The 21375-nt window shown below is 40.9% G+C and overlaps 1 protein-coding gene across 4 annotated transcripts in view; it reads left to right on the top strand.

Annotated features, from left to right (window-relative positions):
• pdzrn3b (PDZ domain containing RING finger 3b) overlaps positions 1 to 21375 on the top strand; it is a 108580-nt gene that overhangs the window by 73000 nt on the left and 14205 nt on the right. Inside the window, exon 1 of one of the 4 annotated variants that reach the window (XM_079682648.1) lies at positions 7472 to 7712. The exons of the other annotated variants lie outside the window; for them this stretch is intronic. Within the exon in view, the coding sequence (XP_079538774.1) occupies positions 7644 to 7712 (69 nt within the window). The 5' untranslated portion in view covers positions 7472 to 7643. Of the gene's footprint in view, positions 1 to 7471; positions 7713 to 21375 lie in introns of those variants that run through there. 4 annotated transcript variants of the gene reach the window in all.

Raw genomic sequence — 21375 nt, 5'->3', positions numbered from 1 at the left:
CACACACACACAAAACTTACTGATCCTCGCATGCTCGGGCCCCAGCGGTATAGTTGAGAGGGACTGGGGACTCATTAAACTCCTCCACACATTTCGTTTCTGTCTCTGCCCCGTTCCCTCCTCTGTGGCTTCTGTGTGTGTCTCACGTCTCGTGTGTTTGTCTTTTTCACACCTATTTTTTTTTTTTTTTACATCCTTTGTGTAAAGCTCTTGTTCCCTCTTATCGCTCCGGTTCGTGAATCTGGTATCTCCATTAGCACGGTGGCACGGTAGCTCCCTTCTCGTCTCATATCCTCTACAGATTAGACAGATGATAGAAGGGCTCAAAGCAAACCATATAAAGGGAGACTAAGATGTGGCCAAGATCGCTTTAGGAGTCCTTCTAATCCCCGTCTATGGAGGACCAAACCTGTTGTACCATTGCCTGAGACAATTCATGTTATAGAAAAAAGTTGTATTTCAGCAGTGTAATACCATCTTGTTGTTGGGGTCTCAAGCATACGTTACTTGGTACTACTTTAAAATTAAAATAAAACCTTTGTATGTTGTATAAGTTTTACGTTATGGATTTAGTTTTGCACTTCCATAAAGTTAGACACACTTAAAGATGACGGTCAAATACAAAGCAGCAGATGTCCAAATATACATGTCTGCAAAGGAGGCTGTGTTCTTTGCTTGGTTTGTCCGTCTGTGAGCAGGATTACTCTGTGGCAGGTTGTAGTATGGGCTGATCACATTTCATGCAGATTCAAAATCACAGGTTGGATGTGTTATGTTTCAAGACAGATAAAGATATGTGAGAATGCCCAACAAGGAAAGTTCATATTTAGGCGCCCGGAAATCAGAACAGTACCTCAGAAAAACATATCGACATGTTGTTTAAAAGCTACAAGCAATTAAATACTTCATACGTTTTTCATAGCATCAATAAAGTTTCCATACTAAGATTCAGAAACTCATCAGCACACCAAAGTTAGAAGAACGACCCCCCATCTCCGTGAATGGGACCATCTGAAGTGCATTTTAATTGCTGGAGGTCTGCTCTCTCCGAGTGCCATTCAAGGTGGCTTGTGATCTGTAGTTTTTGTAAAGCTCCAAAGAAGCTGGATCCCATATTCCCCGAATAAATCCTCCTTACTAGCATTTTCTGTCAGGACTTCTACGTTTACTTCTTTCAAACTTAATGCCACAAGAGTGGTGTCCTTTGCTTTAGAGAACTCTGTCATCTCGGAAAAAGGAAAATGCCTGTTTCCATTGGTGGTTCCACCCCACAGAAGTATGATCCATTAAGGACAGTGGAAATGTCTTCCTTTTTATTTCAGACCCCAAGTAACATGATTTAAGAGTGACGTTAATCCAGCCTCTGCTGATGAGCAAACAAACTGACAGTTTATACAAGAAACAAGCCACACTGGACTTGAACTTGGAGAAGATTAAATAAAACCTGAGGGGCTCCTCGAAACTATTTGAATCTGTCTGGGGCGCTATGATAGCCTACACAGCTGAACTTAAGACACTAAATTAAGAAGAAAGGGGGAACTAGGAATGTATGCGTTTGTTTTTTGTTGTTTTTTTTGTCTCTTTTTTTGGTTTTTGGTTTTGTTTCTGTCTTTATATACATGTATGTATGTACGTGTATATGTGTGTAGGTATGTACATATATATATGTGTATATGTGGGTATACATATGTGAGTATATGGGTACATGTATTATTATTACTATTCTTTATTTTCTTATCTATTCATTTTCTTTTAATATTATCTTTCACATTACTTTATTTTACATATGTATCTATTTATTTAGTTATTTACTTTACTAGCTAGGACCGGGAGGGGAGGGAAAACAAATATTGACTGTATAAATGTAAACTCATTGTGCCTGAATCAATAAAAAAAAAGAAACAAGCCACACTGAAACATTCTCCTCATGGATTCACAATATGTATTCAATTTGGTCTTCCCCCGTCCTGTCGATCATAAAACTGTAAAACTATTCCGTTCGTCGTGGAAGGGCATTTGAAAGGCGCAGACCTCCACTAGGGCCAATCACTCCAAAATGAAATAGATTATTCTTTGGCCCATGCTACAGCCCTCCACTAAGTTGCATGTAAATAGGTCCTGTGGTTTTTCTGTGATCTTGCTAAAAAAACATCATATCCAAGCCGGAAAAAAACCTGAAATAATATTTATAAATGCTGGTTGCAGCTTCTCATATGTGAGAACTTTCACTTTTCACTATTTTACATCATAATTGATTAAATATGGATTATTGGTTGTAGAAAAAAAACCATTTCAAGTATTTTTTGAGTAGACAACTAACCAAAACAGATAATGAAACTAGTAATGACTTGCTGCCAATATAACAACTGTGACATTTCCTTCTAGAAGCCATATTCTTGAGTTTTTGGTCAATTTTTAATTGATGTGAGGTGAATAGAAAGCTCAGAGGGTGGGAAGACGATGCATTACACAGTTTTAAACCACATAGGGATGTTGCACGCTGCAGCCATCGCCACCATATCCCACTGTGGCTCTAGTTAAAGCAATGTCCCAGTGGGACGCTGAGACAACACCAGGCGGCCTCTATGAATATGAATGATCCAACCATGCAATGATCAAATGCCCAGGATCCAAGCACCACATTGCTAATGGGTACGGGATGTGGTAACCTCTAGACCTCCTGTGGCTGTGAAAAAAAAACACAAATGTCGATGTTTATAATAACAAATAGCGTGACACTATTATCGTTTGGTCTCCGACACTATGTCATCGTCTAGACCAGTAATGAATAGAAGCTGAAGTGTGTGAGTATATAGATAGATCGATAGATAGATCTTTAATTTTGTCATTGTACAGGTACAACGAAATTACAATAAACTCAAGGTGCCAACACGCAACAACCAGACAATATAAAAACAAGTCACTATAAAAACAATAAATGTCACTTAAAATAGACGTGATTTTTTTTTTTTTACTTTTTTAACGCATTTCAGATATGCAACACTCAGCTGTCTGTGGCTCTTTCCTGCTGTAACGCTGAAAATCTCCCCTCTGTGGGACGAATAAAGGGATTCTGATTCTGATAGGGAATATGTACATACATAAATAATAAATAAAATGGCACGATTCCCCTCGTATTGCACGGAAGGCTTATATAATTTAAATGAACTTGAGTCTGTTTGTCCGGGAAGACATGGTACAGAAGCGCCTGCCTGAGCGCAGCCGTACAAAGTGCTCGATACCCGGGTGGTGTGGATCCTTGAGGATTTTGACTGCCTTCTTAAGGCAACGAGAGCTGTACAGTACCTCCAGGGGGGGGAGGGGAGGGGGCAACCGATGATCTTCTGGGCCGAGTTATATGCTGATAACGCAGATCAAACCAAACCACAGGGATGGAGAAAAAAGGTTTTGTCACCAGTGAGGGCAAGACATTTAATCAGTCCCGACAAAATTCAATCTCTAAACACAATGATGGCCGAAACTCTGTGGGTGAACCGGTCCTCAGTTGACTTCTCCGCTCCACATTTGAAAGCTGCTCATTATTCATTAACACGGTTTTTTCTGAAAACCACTACCAGGTTGTTCACATCAGAGCACTGTCTGCGTTTTGGCTTTGTGAATGGGATAATCTGTGTGAAAGAAAGATTAGGAGGGCAAGAGCGCCGGCTGAAACTCTCCACTGATCCCTGCCCCGGGCAGCAACAGTGCAGCGAATGTGAGCGTAGAATTCGTTTTTCATGCCCATCCGGATAAAAGTTTGAGCCTAGAATCCAGACAAGCAAAGCCTGCAGTAATTATGAGTGATTGTTAAGTTCACACGGATACCTTCACAGTTTACCCTCAGGCAATATTTTGTTCACTATCTTTTTCTGCCTGAAGGTTCCCTCTTTTTCGTTTTCCTCAGTTTGTCCAGCATTCTGTGTGGTTATGGGAAAGAGATGAGAATGTATTTGAAGGCAGTCTTTGGGTAATTGCTGTTGGACAGAATACAAACAGAGATTACGTGAGAAAGTGGAATCTCATTATCCAAAGTGTTTTTATGTAAATTAGAAAATTGGGGAAGCTGAAAAGAAAACTCTGATGAAGTAAAATACCAAAACTTTTCTTGAGGCAGGAGTTTGATTTGCCTAAACATAAATCACGGCAACCAGTGTGCGAGATGTTTACAAAATAACTGTTTCTAGATTCATCAAACTTCCCAAAAATGCTGTACATATAGTAGAGGACTATTGTAGTATGTTTTAAAGTTTCCATCTTTGCATAGTATTAAATATTGGCATTTCATTTGTTGACATCAGCTTTCCTTCTGCTTTGTGTTTCCCATATTTATTTATTCTGTGGCATTTGAGAAAATTATCCTAGAATTTGCTTTGACATTTGAATGGAAACCTTCGAGCTCCGCTATTATTGCGTCTGTCTTGGAGAAGCGCAGGAAGTGTGGAGCTGCTGATAGATGGGATCAGTGGACACATCTGGCAGGGGGAAACACCACTATCACCAGCAGGCAGGGTTTCTCCCTCATGACCAACACCCCCCCCCTGCTATGAAATCCATCCAGGTATGTGGCTTAGCACCAGAATGGACTTAATTGAACCAATCCTTTTGTATTTCACAACGACAGTGTCGGGAATCGGGAGGCGGTGAGGTTTAAATACACTCTGGCTGCGTCTCCTGCCTGGGAGAGCTTGCCGTTTCTGACCCTTAACACCAACAAATTGTAGCCAGCAACAACATTTGTTGCCCTTCTTGCCTCTAATGGACATTTGTCTTTGGTTGGCTTTGAGCAAACAGAGAGACAGATGCCAAGTCAGGCTTATAAAACCATACTCTAGAACAACAAGAACCCAGAGAGCTGTACTGTGTGACACTGCTCATAAGACTGTCCTCTGGGTAGGAGTCTGTATGGTTGCAATAGAGAGCGCCAACATAAATATGTATCTGGTTTATTTGTTTTCCCTGGCTTTGGGTCTGTGTATTTGGAAAGACTTACATGAGGAAAGAATGCTCAGTGTCTCTTGCCGCTGGATTAGTAAACCAGAGGTCACCAAGTGCTAATTTAACTGGGGCACGGAAAGGGTATGTTGCAACAAAGCTGCAGACGGAGCATGGATTTGGACGAAATCATGGATATTTAGCGGTTAAAGGAATGCTTCCCCTCCAAAGTGACAACATGTGACACCAATGAGTCTTCCTTTGTTACCTCGAGTTCTTGAAGAACATTTTTTTGGAACGCTCCAAGATTATTGCAACATTTTAAAATGGAAAAGAAAGAGCCACTCTAGTGTTCAGTTGGACTGGGGCTTGGTTATAACAATAATTATCTTATGATAAAAATAACCATTCTTTCACAACACGTCACGTATAATCCAAGTCTCATGTATACAGTCTTATGATCTCTACTTGCCAAACACATGCGTTCTTACCAAAACTGCATTATAATATTACTGTTTGTACATACAATCTGCACTTGCACTCTGTTAATACTCTGTCAATACTCGGTCAATACTTACATCTGTATATTGTAGTTTTTATCCTCATTCAATGCTCCCTGTATTGTCAGTATTTATAATATGAACCTTCTTTATATATAGCACATCTTGCATTTCTGTTTGGATACTAACTAGTAGGGATGTAACGATATATCGAATATCGCGATATCGTGGTAAATAAATGTCTCAATACCGTCGTGAGACTGACAAAATCTACCGCGATATTTTGAAACATTTGAAAATACTTTTTTTTTTTTTTTAAAAACCTTTATTCAACCAGTTGGTCCCATTGGGAGACCTTTCCAACATGGCAGCAAGCAGGTTACAACATGAACATAAAACAACAGATAACACAAAAGGACATGGTATTTACAGGGCTACATGTACATACCTAGAGACATTGACAAGTACCAACAGTATATTTATATCTCGCCCTGTCAATAAGCCTTACCTTCTTGGCAAAAACTGTATTGTTTTTGAAGTGGTGGAGGGACAATGCACAGTTTGACCCACTGCTTTCACCCATGGCCAAAGCATATCTCTCTGTCCCAGCAACATCAGTACCAAGCAAGAGAGTTTTTTCCACAGCAGGGGATATTGTAAACGCCCAAACATCCCAGCTTCTACCTGGAAATGTGGACACGCTCATATTCCTAAAAGATAACCTTGATGATGCTGAGTGAGTGAGTTAGAGTTGAGTTACTTAAAAAACTAAAGTGAAACTTGATTTATTCTATTGCAGGGTTTATTTATTGTATTGTTGACACTTTAAAATACTACTATCCGACTAAAATGTTGTACAAATCATTTATTAGAAAAATAAATTCAAGTAAAAAAAAAAAACACTTTGTTTCCTTTATTTTTCAATATCGCGATAAATATCGTACCGTTGACTTTTTATCGCGATATTATCGTGCCGTGAGTTTTTGGTATCGTTACATCCCTACTAACTAGGGCTGCTCAATTAATCGTATTTTAATCGCAATTAAGATTATGGCTTGCAACGATTACGAAAACATCGTAATCGAAATAAAACAATTATGTTTTTATTATTATTATTAATTTTCTTTTTATTCATTTTTTTTTTTCTTGGTTTTTCAGTTTAATTATACTTAAAGTTCAGGGTAATCAACTGTTGAAAACATACTGTTCACATTTTTCTTCTCCAATAAATTGATGTTTTCAAAGTAAATGGATAATCGTTTTTAATAATTGTCAATTATTGACCCAAATAATCGAGATTATGATTTTTGCCATAATCGAGCAGCCCTAATACTAACTGCATTTCATTGGCTTGTACCTGTACTTTGCAAAATGACAATACAGTTGAATCTAATCTAATAAACAATGTTAACCTCGGGGAGCAAGCTACTTGCCCTTCTGTAAAAGTCCTTATGTGGAAGAGTTTTAAATGGTAACAGCTAAAGCAAATAGTAAGGTTTTATTGAAATTGCATGCGAGAATTATTTGAAATGTTGTGATGTGGTGCTCATTGATAGACAAATATTATTCCTTCAATACATTTCATAGATTAATGTCTTTTTGACACTCTTTGAATTTCAGTTTAAAAGTCTTGTGTTCTTTTTAAGCTTCGAGAAAGCAGGTGATGATTAATTGATATACAAATGTTCTTTTTGGGGGCGAAGTGTTCCTTAAATACATCATCATAAATCCATGTCTTCTCGTCACTCCCTTGATTTCAAATTAAAGCTCTGGAACTGTTACCAAACAAGATTTTGGGGCTCAACTTGTTTTTTGCACAATAGACCTAATGATGCTTATTAATTAATAAGTCTTCATCACAACCCCGTTGGCAAAGCCCATTCATGAGTGGGCCCCTCATGAATAATCAATGAGCGGGCCACTTAATAAACATGAGGGGGTGTATGTTAGGCGCGCTGTGGCAGTGGCCTCCCCGTAAGCTCAGCAGAAAGCTGGAGAGCGTCGGAGAGGGAGGGAGCGAGCATGTGAGGCGAGGAGGTGACGGGCGGGGGAGTGTTTGAGAGAGACGAGGCTGAGCGAGGAGAGATAGAGCCACAAGCTGGGGGGAAGTCAAGGGACTCAGTTCAGACAGGAGGAGAAGAAGAAGATTTCTGCTCTGTTCCCGTCCCGAGGGGCTGGAGGGGGGGTCTGGATGGTGTGACCTGCTCCACCATGGGATGCAGCCTCTGTGCCCTGCAGAAGCCTGAGGAGCAATACAAACTACTCTATGAAGTCTTTCAGGTACTGTGAGCGGACCTTTTTCAGGAAGAGTTTTTCACACTCGTTTTTTTATCAGAATTCCTTTATTTGTCCTGCAGCAAGATGCAAGGCTTGTGTTGTCATGTGTGCATAGCTACAGTGGAGATCTTAGGTCAAAGGCTCCTCCAACAGTGCAACACAATAAAACAGATGCAATAGTTAAAATAGTGCAAGTAAATACAAATAAACAGCAACATTTAGTAATAAAATACTGCAGATTCTTTCTAAAGAGTAGACTTAAGTTGGTACATGCTATTAATAATAAAAACACGATATGTAAAAAACAAACAGATAAGTGGTTAAAAAAAGCTAGGTAGCAGTGTAGTTTTAAAAAAATGACTAATATAGAAGTAGCTGGTACTGCTTACAGATAGAAAAAAGTATATATTTGACGTTGTTTTATTGCTCTTTCTCAGTTTAAGTATTTTATTGTGACTTTGCTACGTTTGTGTCTCTGTGGTCAGTTGAGTGGAGTTACTGCAAGAGCGCAGATTCGTTCTTAAGAGTAGACTTAAGTTGGCACACACGCTAATTATTAATAAATAATAAAAACGCAATATGTGAAACTAAATAACAGATAAGTAAAAAAACGAGGTAGCGGTATAGTATAAAAAAATGACTATTAAAATAGAAGTAGCTGTTACTGCTTACAGATTGGAAATTAAATTGAAAAGAAAATATTCTGAATTGCACATTTGAATATATTTGACGTTGTTTTTTTGCACTTTCTGCTGTTTTTTGCCAGTTTCAGTATTTTATTGTGACTTTGCGACATTCGTGTCTCTGTGGTCAGTTGAGTGGAGTTGTTGAGGGCTTCTTCTCCTGCAGCTGAGCAGCCTGAACTCTGGCCATGGGGTCAGCGGGAGGTGGCTGCTTAGAGGAGGAGGAGGTGGGGGGGGGGGGTGATGAAGAGGTGACAGCTCACTCAATGTGCCTGCTAGTGTGTGTGCCGATCACTGCCCACCTCCTCATTGTCAACTGAATGCTGACTCTGAGCGTTTTCCGGCTTTAACCCCTGTTTGACTTTTACTAAAGTTTATATTTAACACTCCGGTGCTTATTTAGCACTTTTTTTACACCAAAGAAAATAGAGCGGGCGTGTTAAAGATGCATCATTAACACGCGGGAGGAATGTTTTCACAAAGGCAATAACAGAACTGGTTATGTGAAACAATGGTGGTTAGAAGCCTAGTTAGTGCTTAAACAGTTAATGGGTTAGTTGATTAATCGACATTTAACAAGAAAAGATTACAAAAAAATCGTATTTAAGTTCCTCAAATGTGAAGATGTTCTACTAGTCTTTGTTTAATGTGAATTGAATATCTTGAATTTTGGATTGAAAGACAAAACAGCAATTTCAAGACTTTTTTAATAGTAATTGACATAGAATATTTGAATGGATGATGAAAATTATAATTCGTTGCACCATTTCATGAAATTCCAAATACATTCTTGGCTAAGGATGTTTGAATTTGTATTTGGAAAGGATAAGTAAACCCTAGTTGTTTTCTAAGGTTTGATTTTGATGGACTTGTGTTGAAAAAAATCAATTGCAATTCTTCCTTAAGCCTATTTCCCTAGACATGGTTAAAAATGTCAAAGCAAGGAACCATCTTCGTCTGTATCTTCTCTGCTGTCAGGTGAACTCGGCATGAACCCACCTTCTCCCGCTATATTCTCAAAAATGATTGTAGTTTGCAAAAAAAAGGAAATGTTTGATATTGAATTCTTAATGAAACTCGAACTATCATATATTCTGTCAGTAGAAAAAAAACGTGGGTGTATATCACTTGCTGTGAAGCCCCAGAACAGCACCTACAGTATGTTTCCATTCTCAACGTCTTTGTTGCGCCGTCAACTTTAATTGAGACGGCTCACTCCGGTTTATTTATCTGAGAGCGTTTGGATTCAAGTGGCAGTCCAATCTAATGACTGAAAAACATCCTAACAGCAGACAATGTAAGTCTCTGACAGTCTGTGGCACATCTTTTGAGGACCGGGTTTCTATACCATGCTCCAATCTGTTTTTTTGTTCCTCGCTCTTTTCATCCATCATGGACGCCGGCCAAGTGTTATCTTTCAATCACGCCAAATTACATCTCCATTTACTGCACAGGGTGCCGGGTGGCTGCATTAAATGGACGTAATGATAAAGCTCTCTGTGGATCTCGCTCATTATTCTCCCTACCGTCAGGGGAAGGTAATGGGAGGATACTGACATTGTGCCTGGGAATAGTTGGGCTTTTATCAGGCCCAAACACTAAAAGGTTTTTGCTTGTCTCCAAAAAGAGGGGTGTTAGTAGCGAAGTGAATTATGGGTGCTGATATTGGGGTCAGAAAGCCCTCCACTCCTCAAACCCCCAACAGACCAATAATAAAAGCAAAAACATGGTGTATGGAATCGAGCTGTCACTTGTTTTGTTCTGCTGTCACGGTGTCATCGCTGCTGTCAGTCTCTTGGATTGGCAGGCTGTTCCTCCTCTTCTCTCCGTATCACAGCAGTCTTTAATTTTGTCAGTTACTACATCTGCCACCGAGGCTCTGTAGAGAGAGTCTAACATGACAAGTCATTTGTCACGTTGCTGCCCTGAGACGAGTCAAGCATCGCCCGACACGACAGCTGAGATTTTGACAGATCATTTCTGGTGCACGGTGAATGTATATTGTTTTTATAAAAAGTTAAGGATAGTGATGCTTTTGGAAGTCAATGAAGGAATTAAACTCAACATTTTACCCAAATCTTGGATGGGAAGCTTTCTCTTTTCATTGTTGCCTGGTTTGGTTTCTACCATGGCAGCCTTTTCATTTTGGCTGCAGCTAAAAAATTAATTCACCATCCAACAATCTGGGAAATATTTTCTTGAGTAATGAAAAAAATATTTCTATAAAATCACAAAATAGTGAAAAACTAAATTTCCAACCCAACTGGCTTCAGATGTCTTATTTTGTCTTACTAACAGAAAATACTGGCAAATGAAAACCTTGGGAATAAAAAGAAGTTTGGTTTGATAAGGTACCAAAAGTAAAAGGGCACAGAGAGTGGAGACCTCCACCAACACGGTTTTCAAATGGGAAAAAGTGTGTGTGTGTGTGTGTGTGTGTGTGTGTGTGTGTGTGTGTGTGTGTGTGTGTGTGTGTGTGTGTGTGTGTGTGTGTGTGTGTGTGTGTGTGTGTGTGTGTGTGTGTGTGTGTGTGTGTGTGTGTGTGTGTGTGTGTGTGTGTGTGTGTGTGTGTGTGTGTGTGTGTGTGTGTGTGTGTGTGTGTGTGTGTGTGTGTGTGTGCCCTCTGTGTTTCAGACCCCCTCAAAAGATTAATGGGTTCTTTCTTGGCCCATGCTCCACCCTTCCACCAAATTTCCTGAAATGTTACTGGAATCCTTCTGACAAACAGACTCATAAAGCTAAGAACCAATGACCCAACAACCCAACTGAAAACATATCATTAAAGGTGGGGTAGGTAATTCACTTCAGAAACACTTGTTATATTCCATGGAATGCTCTTAACATCCCGATAGCAATGAATATATTAAATGCTTTGAAAATAAATGCATAAAAAAATGTAATCTGTGGAAGCCGTAGCGCTGTAAAAAGCACGACCAATCATCTGAGCCGGCCCGGCTAAAGTAACTGGATGGCCTACCTGCCTGTCAGCCCTGTAGCTCTGTAGCCCTGCAGCCCTCTAGCTCTGTAGCCCTGTAGCCCTGCAGCTCTGTAGCCCTGTAGCTCTGTAGCCCTGTAGCCCTGCAGCTCTGTAGCCCTGCAGCTCTGTAGCCCTGTAGCTCTGTAGCCCTGTAGCTCTGTAGCCCTGTAGCTCTGTAGCCCTGAAGCCCTGTAGCCCTGTAGCCCTGTAGCCCTGTAGCCCTGTAGCTCTGTAGCCCTGTAGCCCTGTAGCCCTGTAGCTCTGTAGCCCTGTAGCTCTGTAGCCCTGTAGCTCTGTAGCCCTGCAGCCCTGTAGCTCTGTAGCCCTGTAGCTCTGTAGCCCTGTAGCCCTGCAGCTCTGTAGCCCTGCAGCTCTGTAGCCCTGTAGCTCTGTAGCCCTGTAGCTCTGTAGCCCTGTAGCTCTGTAGCCCTGTAGCCCTGTAGCCCTGTAGCTCTGTAGCCCTGTAGCTCTGTAGCCCTGTAGCTCTGTAGCTCTGTAGCCCTGTAGCCCTGTAGCCCTGAAGCTTGAAGATTTGAGTCACATTAAACTTGAAAGCAAAACCTTGATCATTTATGACCTGGATGAGTTCTTAGGGATCATCTTTCAAATGTAATTATTTGCCTTGACCACAAAGAGTGACTGAATTACAGTAAAATATAAGAAATCTTAATAGTTTGTCTACTTATCCAGAATTATGAGAACTGGCGAGTTCTTCAATGATCTACGTAGGACCGGAAACATTATAGGGCAGAAGCAAATAGTCCAACTCTTTGACACTCTTTGTTTAATCATTGTCCGACTGCAAGGTGCATTCATAATGTACAACTACTAGCATGGGTTAATGATGACAAACTCGTCATTGGTCAAGCATTTGTGGTGTGGTGCGCAACCTTTGATATTTGTTTTAACAGTTTGATGGATTTCTAAGGACCGATTGGTCTCAGCTCTGGGTGCGAAACACTCTGAAAGGACACATTTTCAAAGTCAAAGTGCTGCGATGTTGTATTAACGGTCAGCTTCAGTGAAAGGCTTGCATGTTACATTTGCTTCAACTCAGACTTACCCTCAAGGACTTGTATCTTGAGTCTTGCTCTGACGGATGTGACACAGCTCAATCTTCATGTAATCATGGTAACTGAGTGCTCTAATACTATCAAACATTGCCACTGTGTCTTGTTGAGTCTAAAGCATTTTAGGTGACAGGGTTTTTCGGCTGTGGCCAAAGAACTTGGACGTAATCCTTTTCTTTACTTTATCAAGCATGTATTTTGTGCCTTTTCATGGAACAGATGGTGTTGAATGACATGTATGTGAGCACATCCTTTGCTTGTACCTCAGGGGGGGGATACTCTGAGGTCTCATCTCTTCTTAGCGATCAGGCAGAACCTCTTGTTCAGCGAGCCTGGCACAGCGCCCACTCTGCGCTCCCCTTCATCTCTCTGAGGACTTAATAATCCACGAACACTTGACATTTTTCCAGTTAATTAAACACCTAAACTCCAAAATCCCATGTTGGAAGCATGAAAAATATGCTTTTATACAATTTTGTGAAAGTCAACAGACTGCACATTATTTATTTTTTACCTGAAGGCTTTTTAACAGTCATGGCAGGATGATGAATACTCCCGTGACTTGATAACTTTAGTGTTATTGGAGAGAATTAATTAAGATTTTCTCAAAAGCAATTGTTCTTTTTAAAAAGACAATTCAAAGCACTGAGTTTCAATAGATATTTACTGGAGATCAAACGATGTTGAGGTCTAAGAAACACAGCCAACGTGGCGTTTTAGATAAGCGTTTTCCCTTTTTGTTATGATCATTAAAGACCTGAGCAGCAGCAAGCTCCTCAGCCCTCCCTTTTAAACTTGACCCTTCTGACAGCAGCGAACCCCTCGGTGCTTTCTTCAAAGCCAAAGGTAAGCACCATGTGGAGATGTAAGCTCAGCTGCTTTTGTCAGGGACTTTAAGGTAGAGGCCTTGGAAACTCTGTTTGACAGTCCTAGGGCTCTTAATCTCTCGAGAAGCGCTCTGTAATGGCTGTGGCGCCGCGCAGCAGCTCATACTCGACCCAGAGCTTAATTGGAGCCTCGGCACAAGCTGGCTGAGCCATGCCAAACTGATCTGGACTATTGTTCGTCTTCTAAGTCCTTTGCTTTCCAAGGTCTGTGTATCAGTCTCTCTTGATATCTTTCTCTGTTCCCAGACAGACCAAACCTGACATTAAAGAAATGGTGGCAAAGGAAGCTAATTGTTGCGCTGCTCACATTGCCTGCATCTTATGTGCTGTTTACACGGGAACAAAAACGGTTGTATCCGCTACTTTTCTCTTTCGTATAGCCCGTTCGTTCACACCAGGCCATAACGGAAACGCGGAAACGGACCCCTAAAACGATAACGGGTCCCAAGGTGGATAGATCTGCGGACAGAAAGCTCTGGGGGGCCAAACGGCTCAGTGTGTGTACGCCCTATACGGTCATTTTCCTGATAACGATGAAGCCATAGCCCCGCCTCTCCCCAGCTCTGCTGCTCACTGCTGTAGCATGGTCAGTAGCTTCTGCTAGTGCTACTGCTACTGACCATGCTACAGATGTTAGTGCACAATCTACAGCTCCTCCACCACAACCATCAGCAACAAGTGGACATGGAGAATTACATGAACTACATGTTGCTAAATCTACTGCGGAGAATAAACAGAAGGGCAACCATGGCAACCATGCTCGGGGGTCTTCTTCGCTGCTTTTGGTGTATTTTGTGGAAGAAGTACAGCGCCACTTACAGGCCCAGCATATGTACTACAGCGTCTCCAGCGCTTTCGAGCTGTCTTGTTTGAACGGAAGACTTTTTTGATATCGTATTCGGTTTGTTTGCGTTTGCCTTCCCGTGTAAATGGGGCCTTAGAAAGTAGCACTTGAACACACCACAAAGACTACATTAGGATCTAGGTTCTGCGTGAGAGGAAATAACTCAGCAGGTGGCAGAAGTCTGTATTTGTCATTAGAAAAAGAAAACGTAAGACCCCAGGATTACAAGCTGTTGTTATAGTTCATACACTTTCACACTACTCTAGCTCACAACTTCTTCTTACAGCTTCATTCTAGATGTCATTTGGAAATATCCAAATAAATATGAGATAAGGAAATGACATGAAAAGATCCTCTGTGGTTGAATTTAGTAGTTTTTCTCACTTCAGTTTCTATTCTAATGCACTGATATCCTTAAGCTGAACAGACAATCAGAGTTATTTCTGTTACTGACATCGTTTTTTCGTTGATCAAAAATGCTGAAAGGTTGCAGACAAAGGTTCAAAGGGGCAGACGGTCCAGGGCACACAGCAATAACTAGGGCAATAGGCGCCCACCAATGATCCGATATTGGCCCACAGCCAACCTTTGACTGGGTGTGTCGGGTCCTTTTAACTGAAACTGATTTATCTGCTGAGCAATGTAGTTTAGAGATTAGCCCTCTGGAACATTTCCTTTCTGAATTTCTCAAGTGCCACTCCCTAATTAGCCTTATTTCTGAATTTGAAGGCTGCAAAGATGTCTTGCTCGACTCAAGAAGCCAAGTTGACACCGCGCCAGATGGTGTCAGCGTGACGCCTTCTGGGTCAGGAGGACAGAGAAATTAGATGAAAATATTTATACAAGACGGCCTGTCATCCTTTCAAATCCTCTGCCCCCGCTGTCAGAGACCCCTGTCATCAAAGCGGTTGCCAGAAAAAAGGAACTTGCAAAAGATGCACTTTCGTCCAGAGCCCCTGTAATGAGGCCTGACACAGACGGCGTACAGAGACAAAGCCGGGCTCACAGGCTCCGAGACACGGTGTGTTTTTAATAACGGCTAAGATCGGCCCTGGTGTGCAGTCACATCTGTTAGACTCTGGAGCAGGTGGCCGGCTGCCACAGGGGAGCCGTCACAGGAGCCCCTTACCGTCAGATCTCAGACAAAGAGAGATCACAGGCACTACAGAGATATAACAACGTCCCGATAATACAGCAGGACAGGACTGAGAGAAACCAGCAGGGGTGTGCAAACCAAACAATAAGTGAGCAAATAGAAACATAACATTGATGCTGCTCATTAGATTGTAAAGATTTTAACAACATCAAGCACCCCCCACCGCACTCCATTCATATGGAGAAACGATAACACATGGCTTAGTGTCCCTTTATTGGATCTTGATCATAATTATCAAGTCCCATGGGCCCTATATTGGAAAGATAACCTCTTTATGACCGTCTAAATGACAAGACTCCACAAACAAGCAGAAAAACACTTCTTAAGTGAGTGACAGATTAACACATTTGCTATTCACATGGCAAACTCACTGGCTAAATAAGTGCATCTTTAAAAACATATTAGAGTGTAAGTTATACAAGTTTGTGCTCCCACCCTGTCTTCTGAAAATAAAGTGCCCATACATTTTAACTTATCGTTATGTGGGGAAAAGTATTTTTCTCCTGGATAACAGTCAAAGTTTTACACTTCTTGGTTTTGTTTGTCGAAGAATCGTGGTTTGGGTTGACCTAAGTATGTTTGTAACGTAATTCAAATGAAAGACATACATTTAAGAAAGTCCACATTGCCTTTTCAACAGTGGTCTTCTGGGTAAGAAGTCAGCTGTTGGACTCACTAAACGTTCTTCTGCAAACCGATTAGAAAGGTATTTGTGATGTGAAAAACAAATGTAATCTGGGACAAAATACGCTTTCCTCAAAAGTTAAGTTAACATGATTTTTAGGAGACCAGGCTGTTTGTTGCACTCGAGTCATTCTGCTCATGATTAGAAAGAGGCTTGAGTTGGGATGATTTCAATAATCATTGTCAGATTTCTTCCCTGAATGAGAGCTTTTTTTCCTGTTATACAATGCTCTTAATATGCATTCATCAGCTGTTGTTATGAAAGAGCAGCAGTGCGTTCACTTGATTGTCACAGTGGGTATATAATTAATGTTTGCTGATTATAAAATTAGCTTTAACAAGCACATTGTTACTGTTTATTTCTGTGTTGTATACACCCCGCTGTGATTAAAACATGTGGTGTACGAGCAGTCACATTTGACTGATTAAGGATGATTAGCCTGGATGTCCCATTAGGCTGTAAAGGGAGCCTCTCCCAGCAGTGTGTTGACCAGGAGCCCCACTTCTGATTTAAAGTCTGGCATTGTGCCTCAGTAACACTGATTTAGAAGGAGCCGTGTTATTTCTGAGGAGATTGGACACCAAGACTTATGTTGTGGTTTTTTGTGCATAATTGATGCATTACTTCTGCTGCCCTTTTTACTGTTGAGTATATCTCTGTGCAGTCTGGTTTGATTCGCGTTTGAATGCGTGCTTTTGGCCTGTTAGCTGATTTCCCATGAACTCTTCCCTTAAAATAAACGTTATACCCCATAAACGCAGAAGATTATGTTTTCCAACTGGTCCGACATCTCCTTCAGGTAGCCTTTTAGAGGAGGTTGCAAATATGTTCAGCTGTTGATAATTATAGCAATGAAAAAATGTACCAGCTGATTCAATAGCAGTTATCAGTTTCCATCCAGAGCATAGATTTAAGGTGGAATTGCCGTACTGTATCTTCTACTTGGCTCAGTAGGCTGTTATCATCTATTGGCAAGCTGGATACTGCAGGGAGGTTTAAAACGGTTAGTCGTTTAGTTGCAGTATTAAAGGTAGGGTAGGTAAGAATGGAGAAACCAGCTTCAGTGCGCTAGAATTTGAAAATACACAACCGGAAAAAATCCGCTCCTTCCTTCAGACTTCCTTACAGAGCCCCTCCTCCAACACACACGAACGCGCACATGACCAATGAGGGCACGAGATAAGTTAGTGCACAGATTGAAGGCTGACAGGCAGGTAGGCCATCCAGTTATTTTAGCCGGGCCGGCTCAGATGATTGGTCGTGCTTTTTACAGTACACGGCTTACACAGATGGACATTTTTGTATGTATTTATTGTCAAAGCATTTAATTTATTCATTGCTATCGGGACGTTAAGAGCATTCCATGGAATATAACAAAAAGTGTTTCTGAAGTGAATTACCTACCCTACCTTTAATTGTGAGGAGAGCAACGAAGGAACTGAGGTGACATAATATAATAAACATAGTATAATGAGTGAAACAGTCCACTGAGAAAAATGTAACATTTGTGATATTGAGCTATATAAATAAACATTGATTGATTGATGAAACAGTCCATGTAGGGGGGAAGTGGGGGTGGATGGTAAGATTAACCAAAAACTGCTGTTGGTGGTACATATTGTACATAATGTTCTTGACTTATATAAGTTACTTACTGTAGAGGAATCAATCCTATCGCTGGAATCAAATTGTTCATTCTAATAATATTATTCTTGCCCAATCTATATCTACAACTGTGCAAAAATACAGTTTTAACAAAGGATTTATATAAGCTGCTTAGCATTGTAATGATGATTTAGCATTTGAATGTAAACAGTAGAAATTAAGCTAAGAAGCTTTGAACTGTTCAACTGTTCATCAATCATAAAGGGTGTACATTTGTATTTGTTGACTTCGTATTCAAGGGTTAGGGGGGGGGGGTGTAATTGCCATACCCATAAGACTTTTGTCTGCTTTCAAGTTCCTGAGAGAGAAGATTTTTCAATTTTTTTCTGAAGCTTATTCAAAAACACAATGCATGAAACTGGAGATGGTGAAGGGGCTTAACTGAAAACAGAAAATGTGTTCCAAGTCAAATAAAGTTCAGCCGCTCCCTGAGACAAACACCACACCTTAAATGAGAAGAAGCATACTGGAAGTGATTCTGGTTTTTAATTGATCGACTGTGGATAACACAATGCCCCATGCTTAAATCTGATTAGCAGTGAACAGTGGTGTCTTTTTCAGTCCGCATTAAGATTTGAGCCGTTTGTTCTGTAATCCTCGGTAAGCTTGCACACTGTGGCAAATAAAGACTGCTGTGTTTTCAAGCCTCAAACCTTGGAGAGTTTCCTGTCCAGTCAATTAAAAGGAACGTGTGCAGATTGCAACCCATTTGGAAGCATGTGCAGCCACACACACACACACACACACTCTGAGAAATCATTGGCTGGTCCTTGAATGTTATTTCTTTCTTAGGAAAATTGTTTAAAGTGAAATAAAAGAGGGATTAGCTTTAGCTGTGTTTTTCAAGCAGAATGACCCACATTCAGACTGCCACTCATAGGCTACAAAGGCCCCCCCTGAAAATAAGCCTTCAAGTCTTCATGCTGGCTATCACGTCAGCGCTTCTCTCTGTTCCGAAATACAGACTTTGAAGAATTTGTCTAAGAGGTGTATCGGAGCAGAAAGAGGAGGCGAGAGCCCGGCTCTTTAAAATACTCGTCTATAGAGTGAAGTTCCCAGGGTTTCCTCTGCCCGCCTCTCACTGCCAGAGTTTCCAGTCTGTTCACATCGCTGCGTCTCCCCGAGGAACTGAAACACTGGCACTTTAATGATGTTCTCCTCTTTATTAAAGGATTAGGTGCTGATTGAATGGCCGTATCAAAGACTAATGTTACACAACACAGGCAGGGAACTGACTAAATATCCTGCAAAGGGCTTTCTATACCACCATGATTAAACTAGGGGGTGTTACAGTACATGGTGGTTTTGTCCTATGTCCGTTTTTATTTATTTGTAACAGTTTCACCTTTCCGCTTTCATCCATTACAAACATATGTTCGATTAATTTACGTCCCTGAGCTTCATTGATTGTTATAATTAAAACACATTGTTTATTATTTCTTAACCCCTGCCCGATACAATAATTGACCAATCATGGCTTAGCAACCGTATCTAGGCACAACAAGACTATCAAGCTTTTTATTTCTCCCTTGGATTAACAAATATAGCTGGATATGCTGCCAATTTATCCAATCGGCTAACCGCGGTACTGCAATAATAAACATAGTAGCATGTCTGGCTAACTACTGCTATGCCTAGAGTGGTAACCTAGCATTCCTTCTATGGCTATGAAGCCTTTCATGAGATTATTCTGTGGGTTTACAGTTTGCATAACAGCCCTGTTTACTTGCTGAACACACAAGTCCCATTCATAAAATGCTTTTCTACTTTAATATCAAAGGTGAAACTTGCTTCTCCAACAAGGTAAGCATTCAAACAGTGTTATGTTATGTCTAATAATTAAAAATAGACCCTATACATGGCTTTAAGTGTTTAGACTTTTAGTATAGCATTATATTGTATAGATGCAGTTCTAAAACCAAGTTAGTTGGAAGTAATGCAAATGTAGACAGATTGTTCACCTGTCTTTGGAGCTAGTAAGCTAGCAGTGGCTGGTAACCTTCTGTTAACTACCTCTGTATGAAGGCGAGGACCCTTTGTCTCAAAAAGTGCACAATAAATTATCTGTACGATGTCATCGTAAACAGCATTTTTTGCTCAATGAACAACAACTTGACAGAAATAGCAACGGCAGCTAAGGGGTGCAAGGCTTCGCGATACATTCAATTCTACTTTATTTTAACTAAGACTGATGTTTGTATTTGGTTTTGTAATCAGCCATCTCATGCATAAGAAGTGGAATGTCAATGAGACTACCTGATTAAATAAAGAATAAATGAAGAGCGGAGGCAGCCTCACCCAATTTACCATGATACAAAGATGATAATGAAAGAGATGGGGCTCACTGCCAGGCAGATAAGCATCTTTGGCAGCAGGTTTGCAATCACTGTACACACACACACACACACACACACACACACACACACACACACACACACACACACACACACACACACACACACACACACACACACACACACACACACACACACACACACACACACACACACACACACACACACACACACACACACACACACACACACACACACACACACACACACACACACACACACACACACACACACACACACACACACACACAGAGACACACACAGAGACACACACACACACACACACACACACACACAGAGACACACACACACACACACACACACACACACACACACACACACACACACAGAGAGATATTCCAAATTCAGCACATAAATGCAGCTTGATTTGCATTCTGTGGAAGTTACCGTGCCGGGGCTCGCTGCACTACTCGACCCTGCTGCCCCTAATTATCACTCAGAAGGCTGAAGACTGGCATAGAAATCTCATAAAAACCAAACCCCATAGCAGGGATACATGTTCCCGATTCCACTGTTGCTTTAGAGGTCAAATGTGATATTTGAATTAAAGAAAAAAGGCTGTGGATAACAAAAGCCACAGCTGTGTAAATTCCACACCAAACACCGACAAAGCAGACGTGTGATTTCAAACCTAATTAGTATTCCTTTAAGAAGGGCCCTGTTGCCCTCTTGTCATTAAAATGGATTATCAGAGACCTTTCGGAGGATGCACCAGAGGTTGACGGAGACATTTCTGGATGTCAGTCATCATTGCTTTGTGTCAACATGAACAGCAGCTCAAGTGTTTGGGAAGGTAAATCAATTCTTACATTACAGTTAAATGGTAACTTTTTGGCAGTGCTTTGTTTAAGTTGTAAGTGTCTAAGTTAATGGGGACTCAAGTGATTATTGAGAGTAACAGGCTAAAATGTAATCTTATCGAGCACAATCAATGTACATCCAATGAAATTGCTTGTTTCCGCAGTGATTGCCTCCTTTTTGGGTGTGTCAGACAACATTATAGAGACAAAATGGAAACGTTTTTCTTTCCCTTTAGCTTGATCTGGTCAGTTAAGTTACTCCGTCCAACCAAGCCTTGCTCAAGAAAAAGTATTGTTCAGAAATACCATGTAGCATCCACTTCAACCCAGACATGTAAAAGCATTTAGGTGAGACTAAACTGAGCTTTCTGCACATTCCTCATTTCGCTCAATTGAACACTGTCTTTGCATGGGCTGATTCTGTGAGAACAGCACCATCTACAGGCCTGGCATATGTACTACAGCGTCTCCAGCGCTTTGGAACGGCAATGTCCGTGGCTGTCTCCTCCTGATTGGTGGAGTTG

This window comes from Notothenia rossii (assembly GCF_949606895.1).
Source record: "Notothenia rossii genome assembly, chromosome: 5".
In the NCBI taxonomy this organism is placed as follows: Eukaryota; Metazoa; Chordata; class Actinopteri; order Perciformes; family Nototheniidae; genus Notothenia; species Notothenia rossii.
Note: the sequence above shows the minus strand (reverse complement) of the source record. Positions and strands in the feature narration are given on the sequence as shown.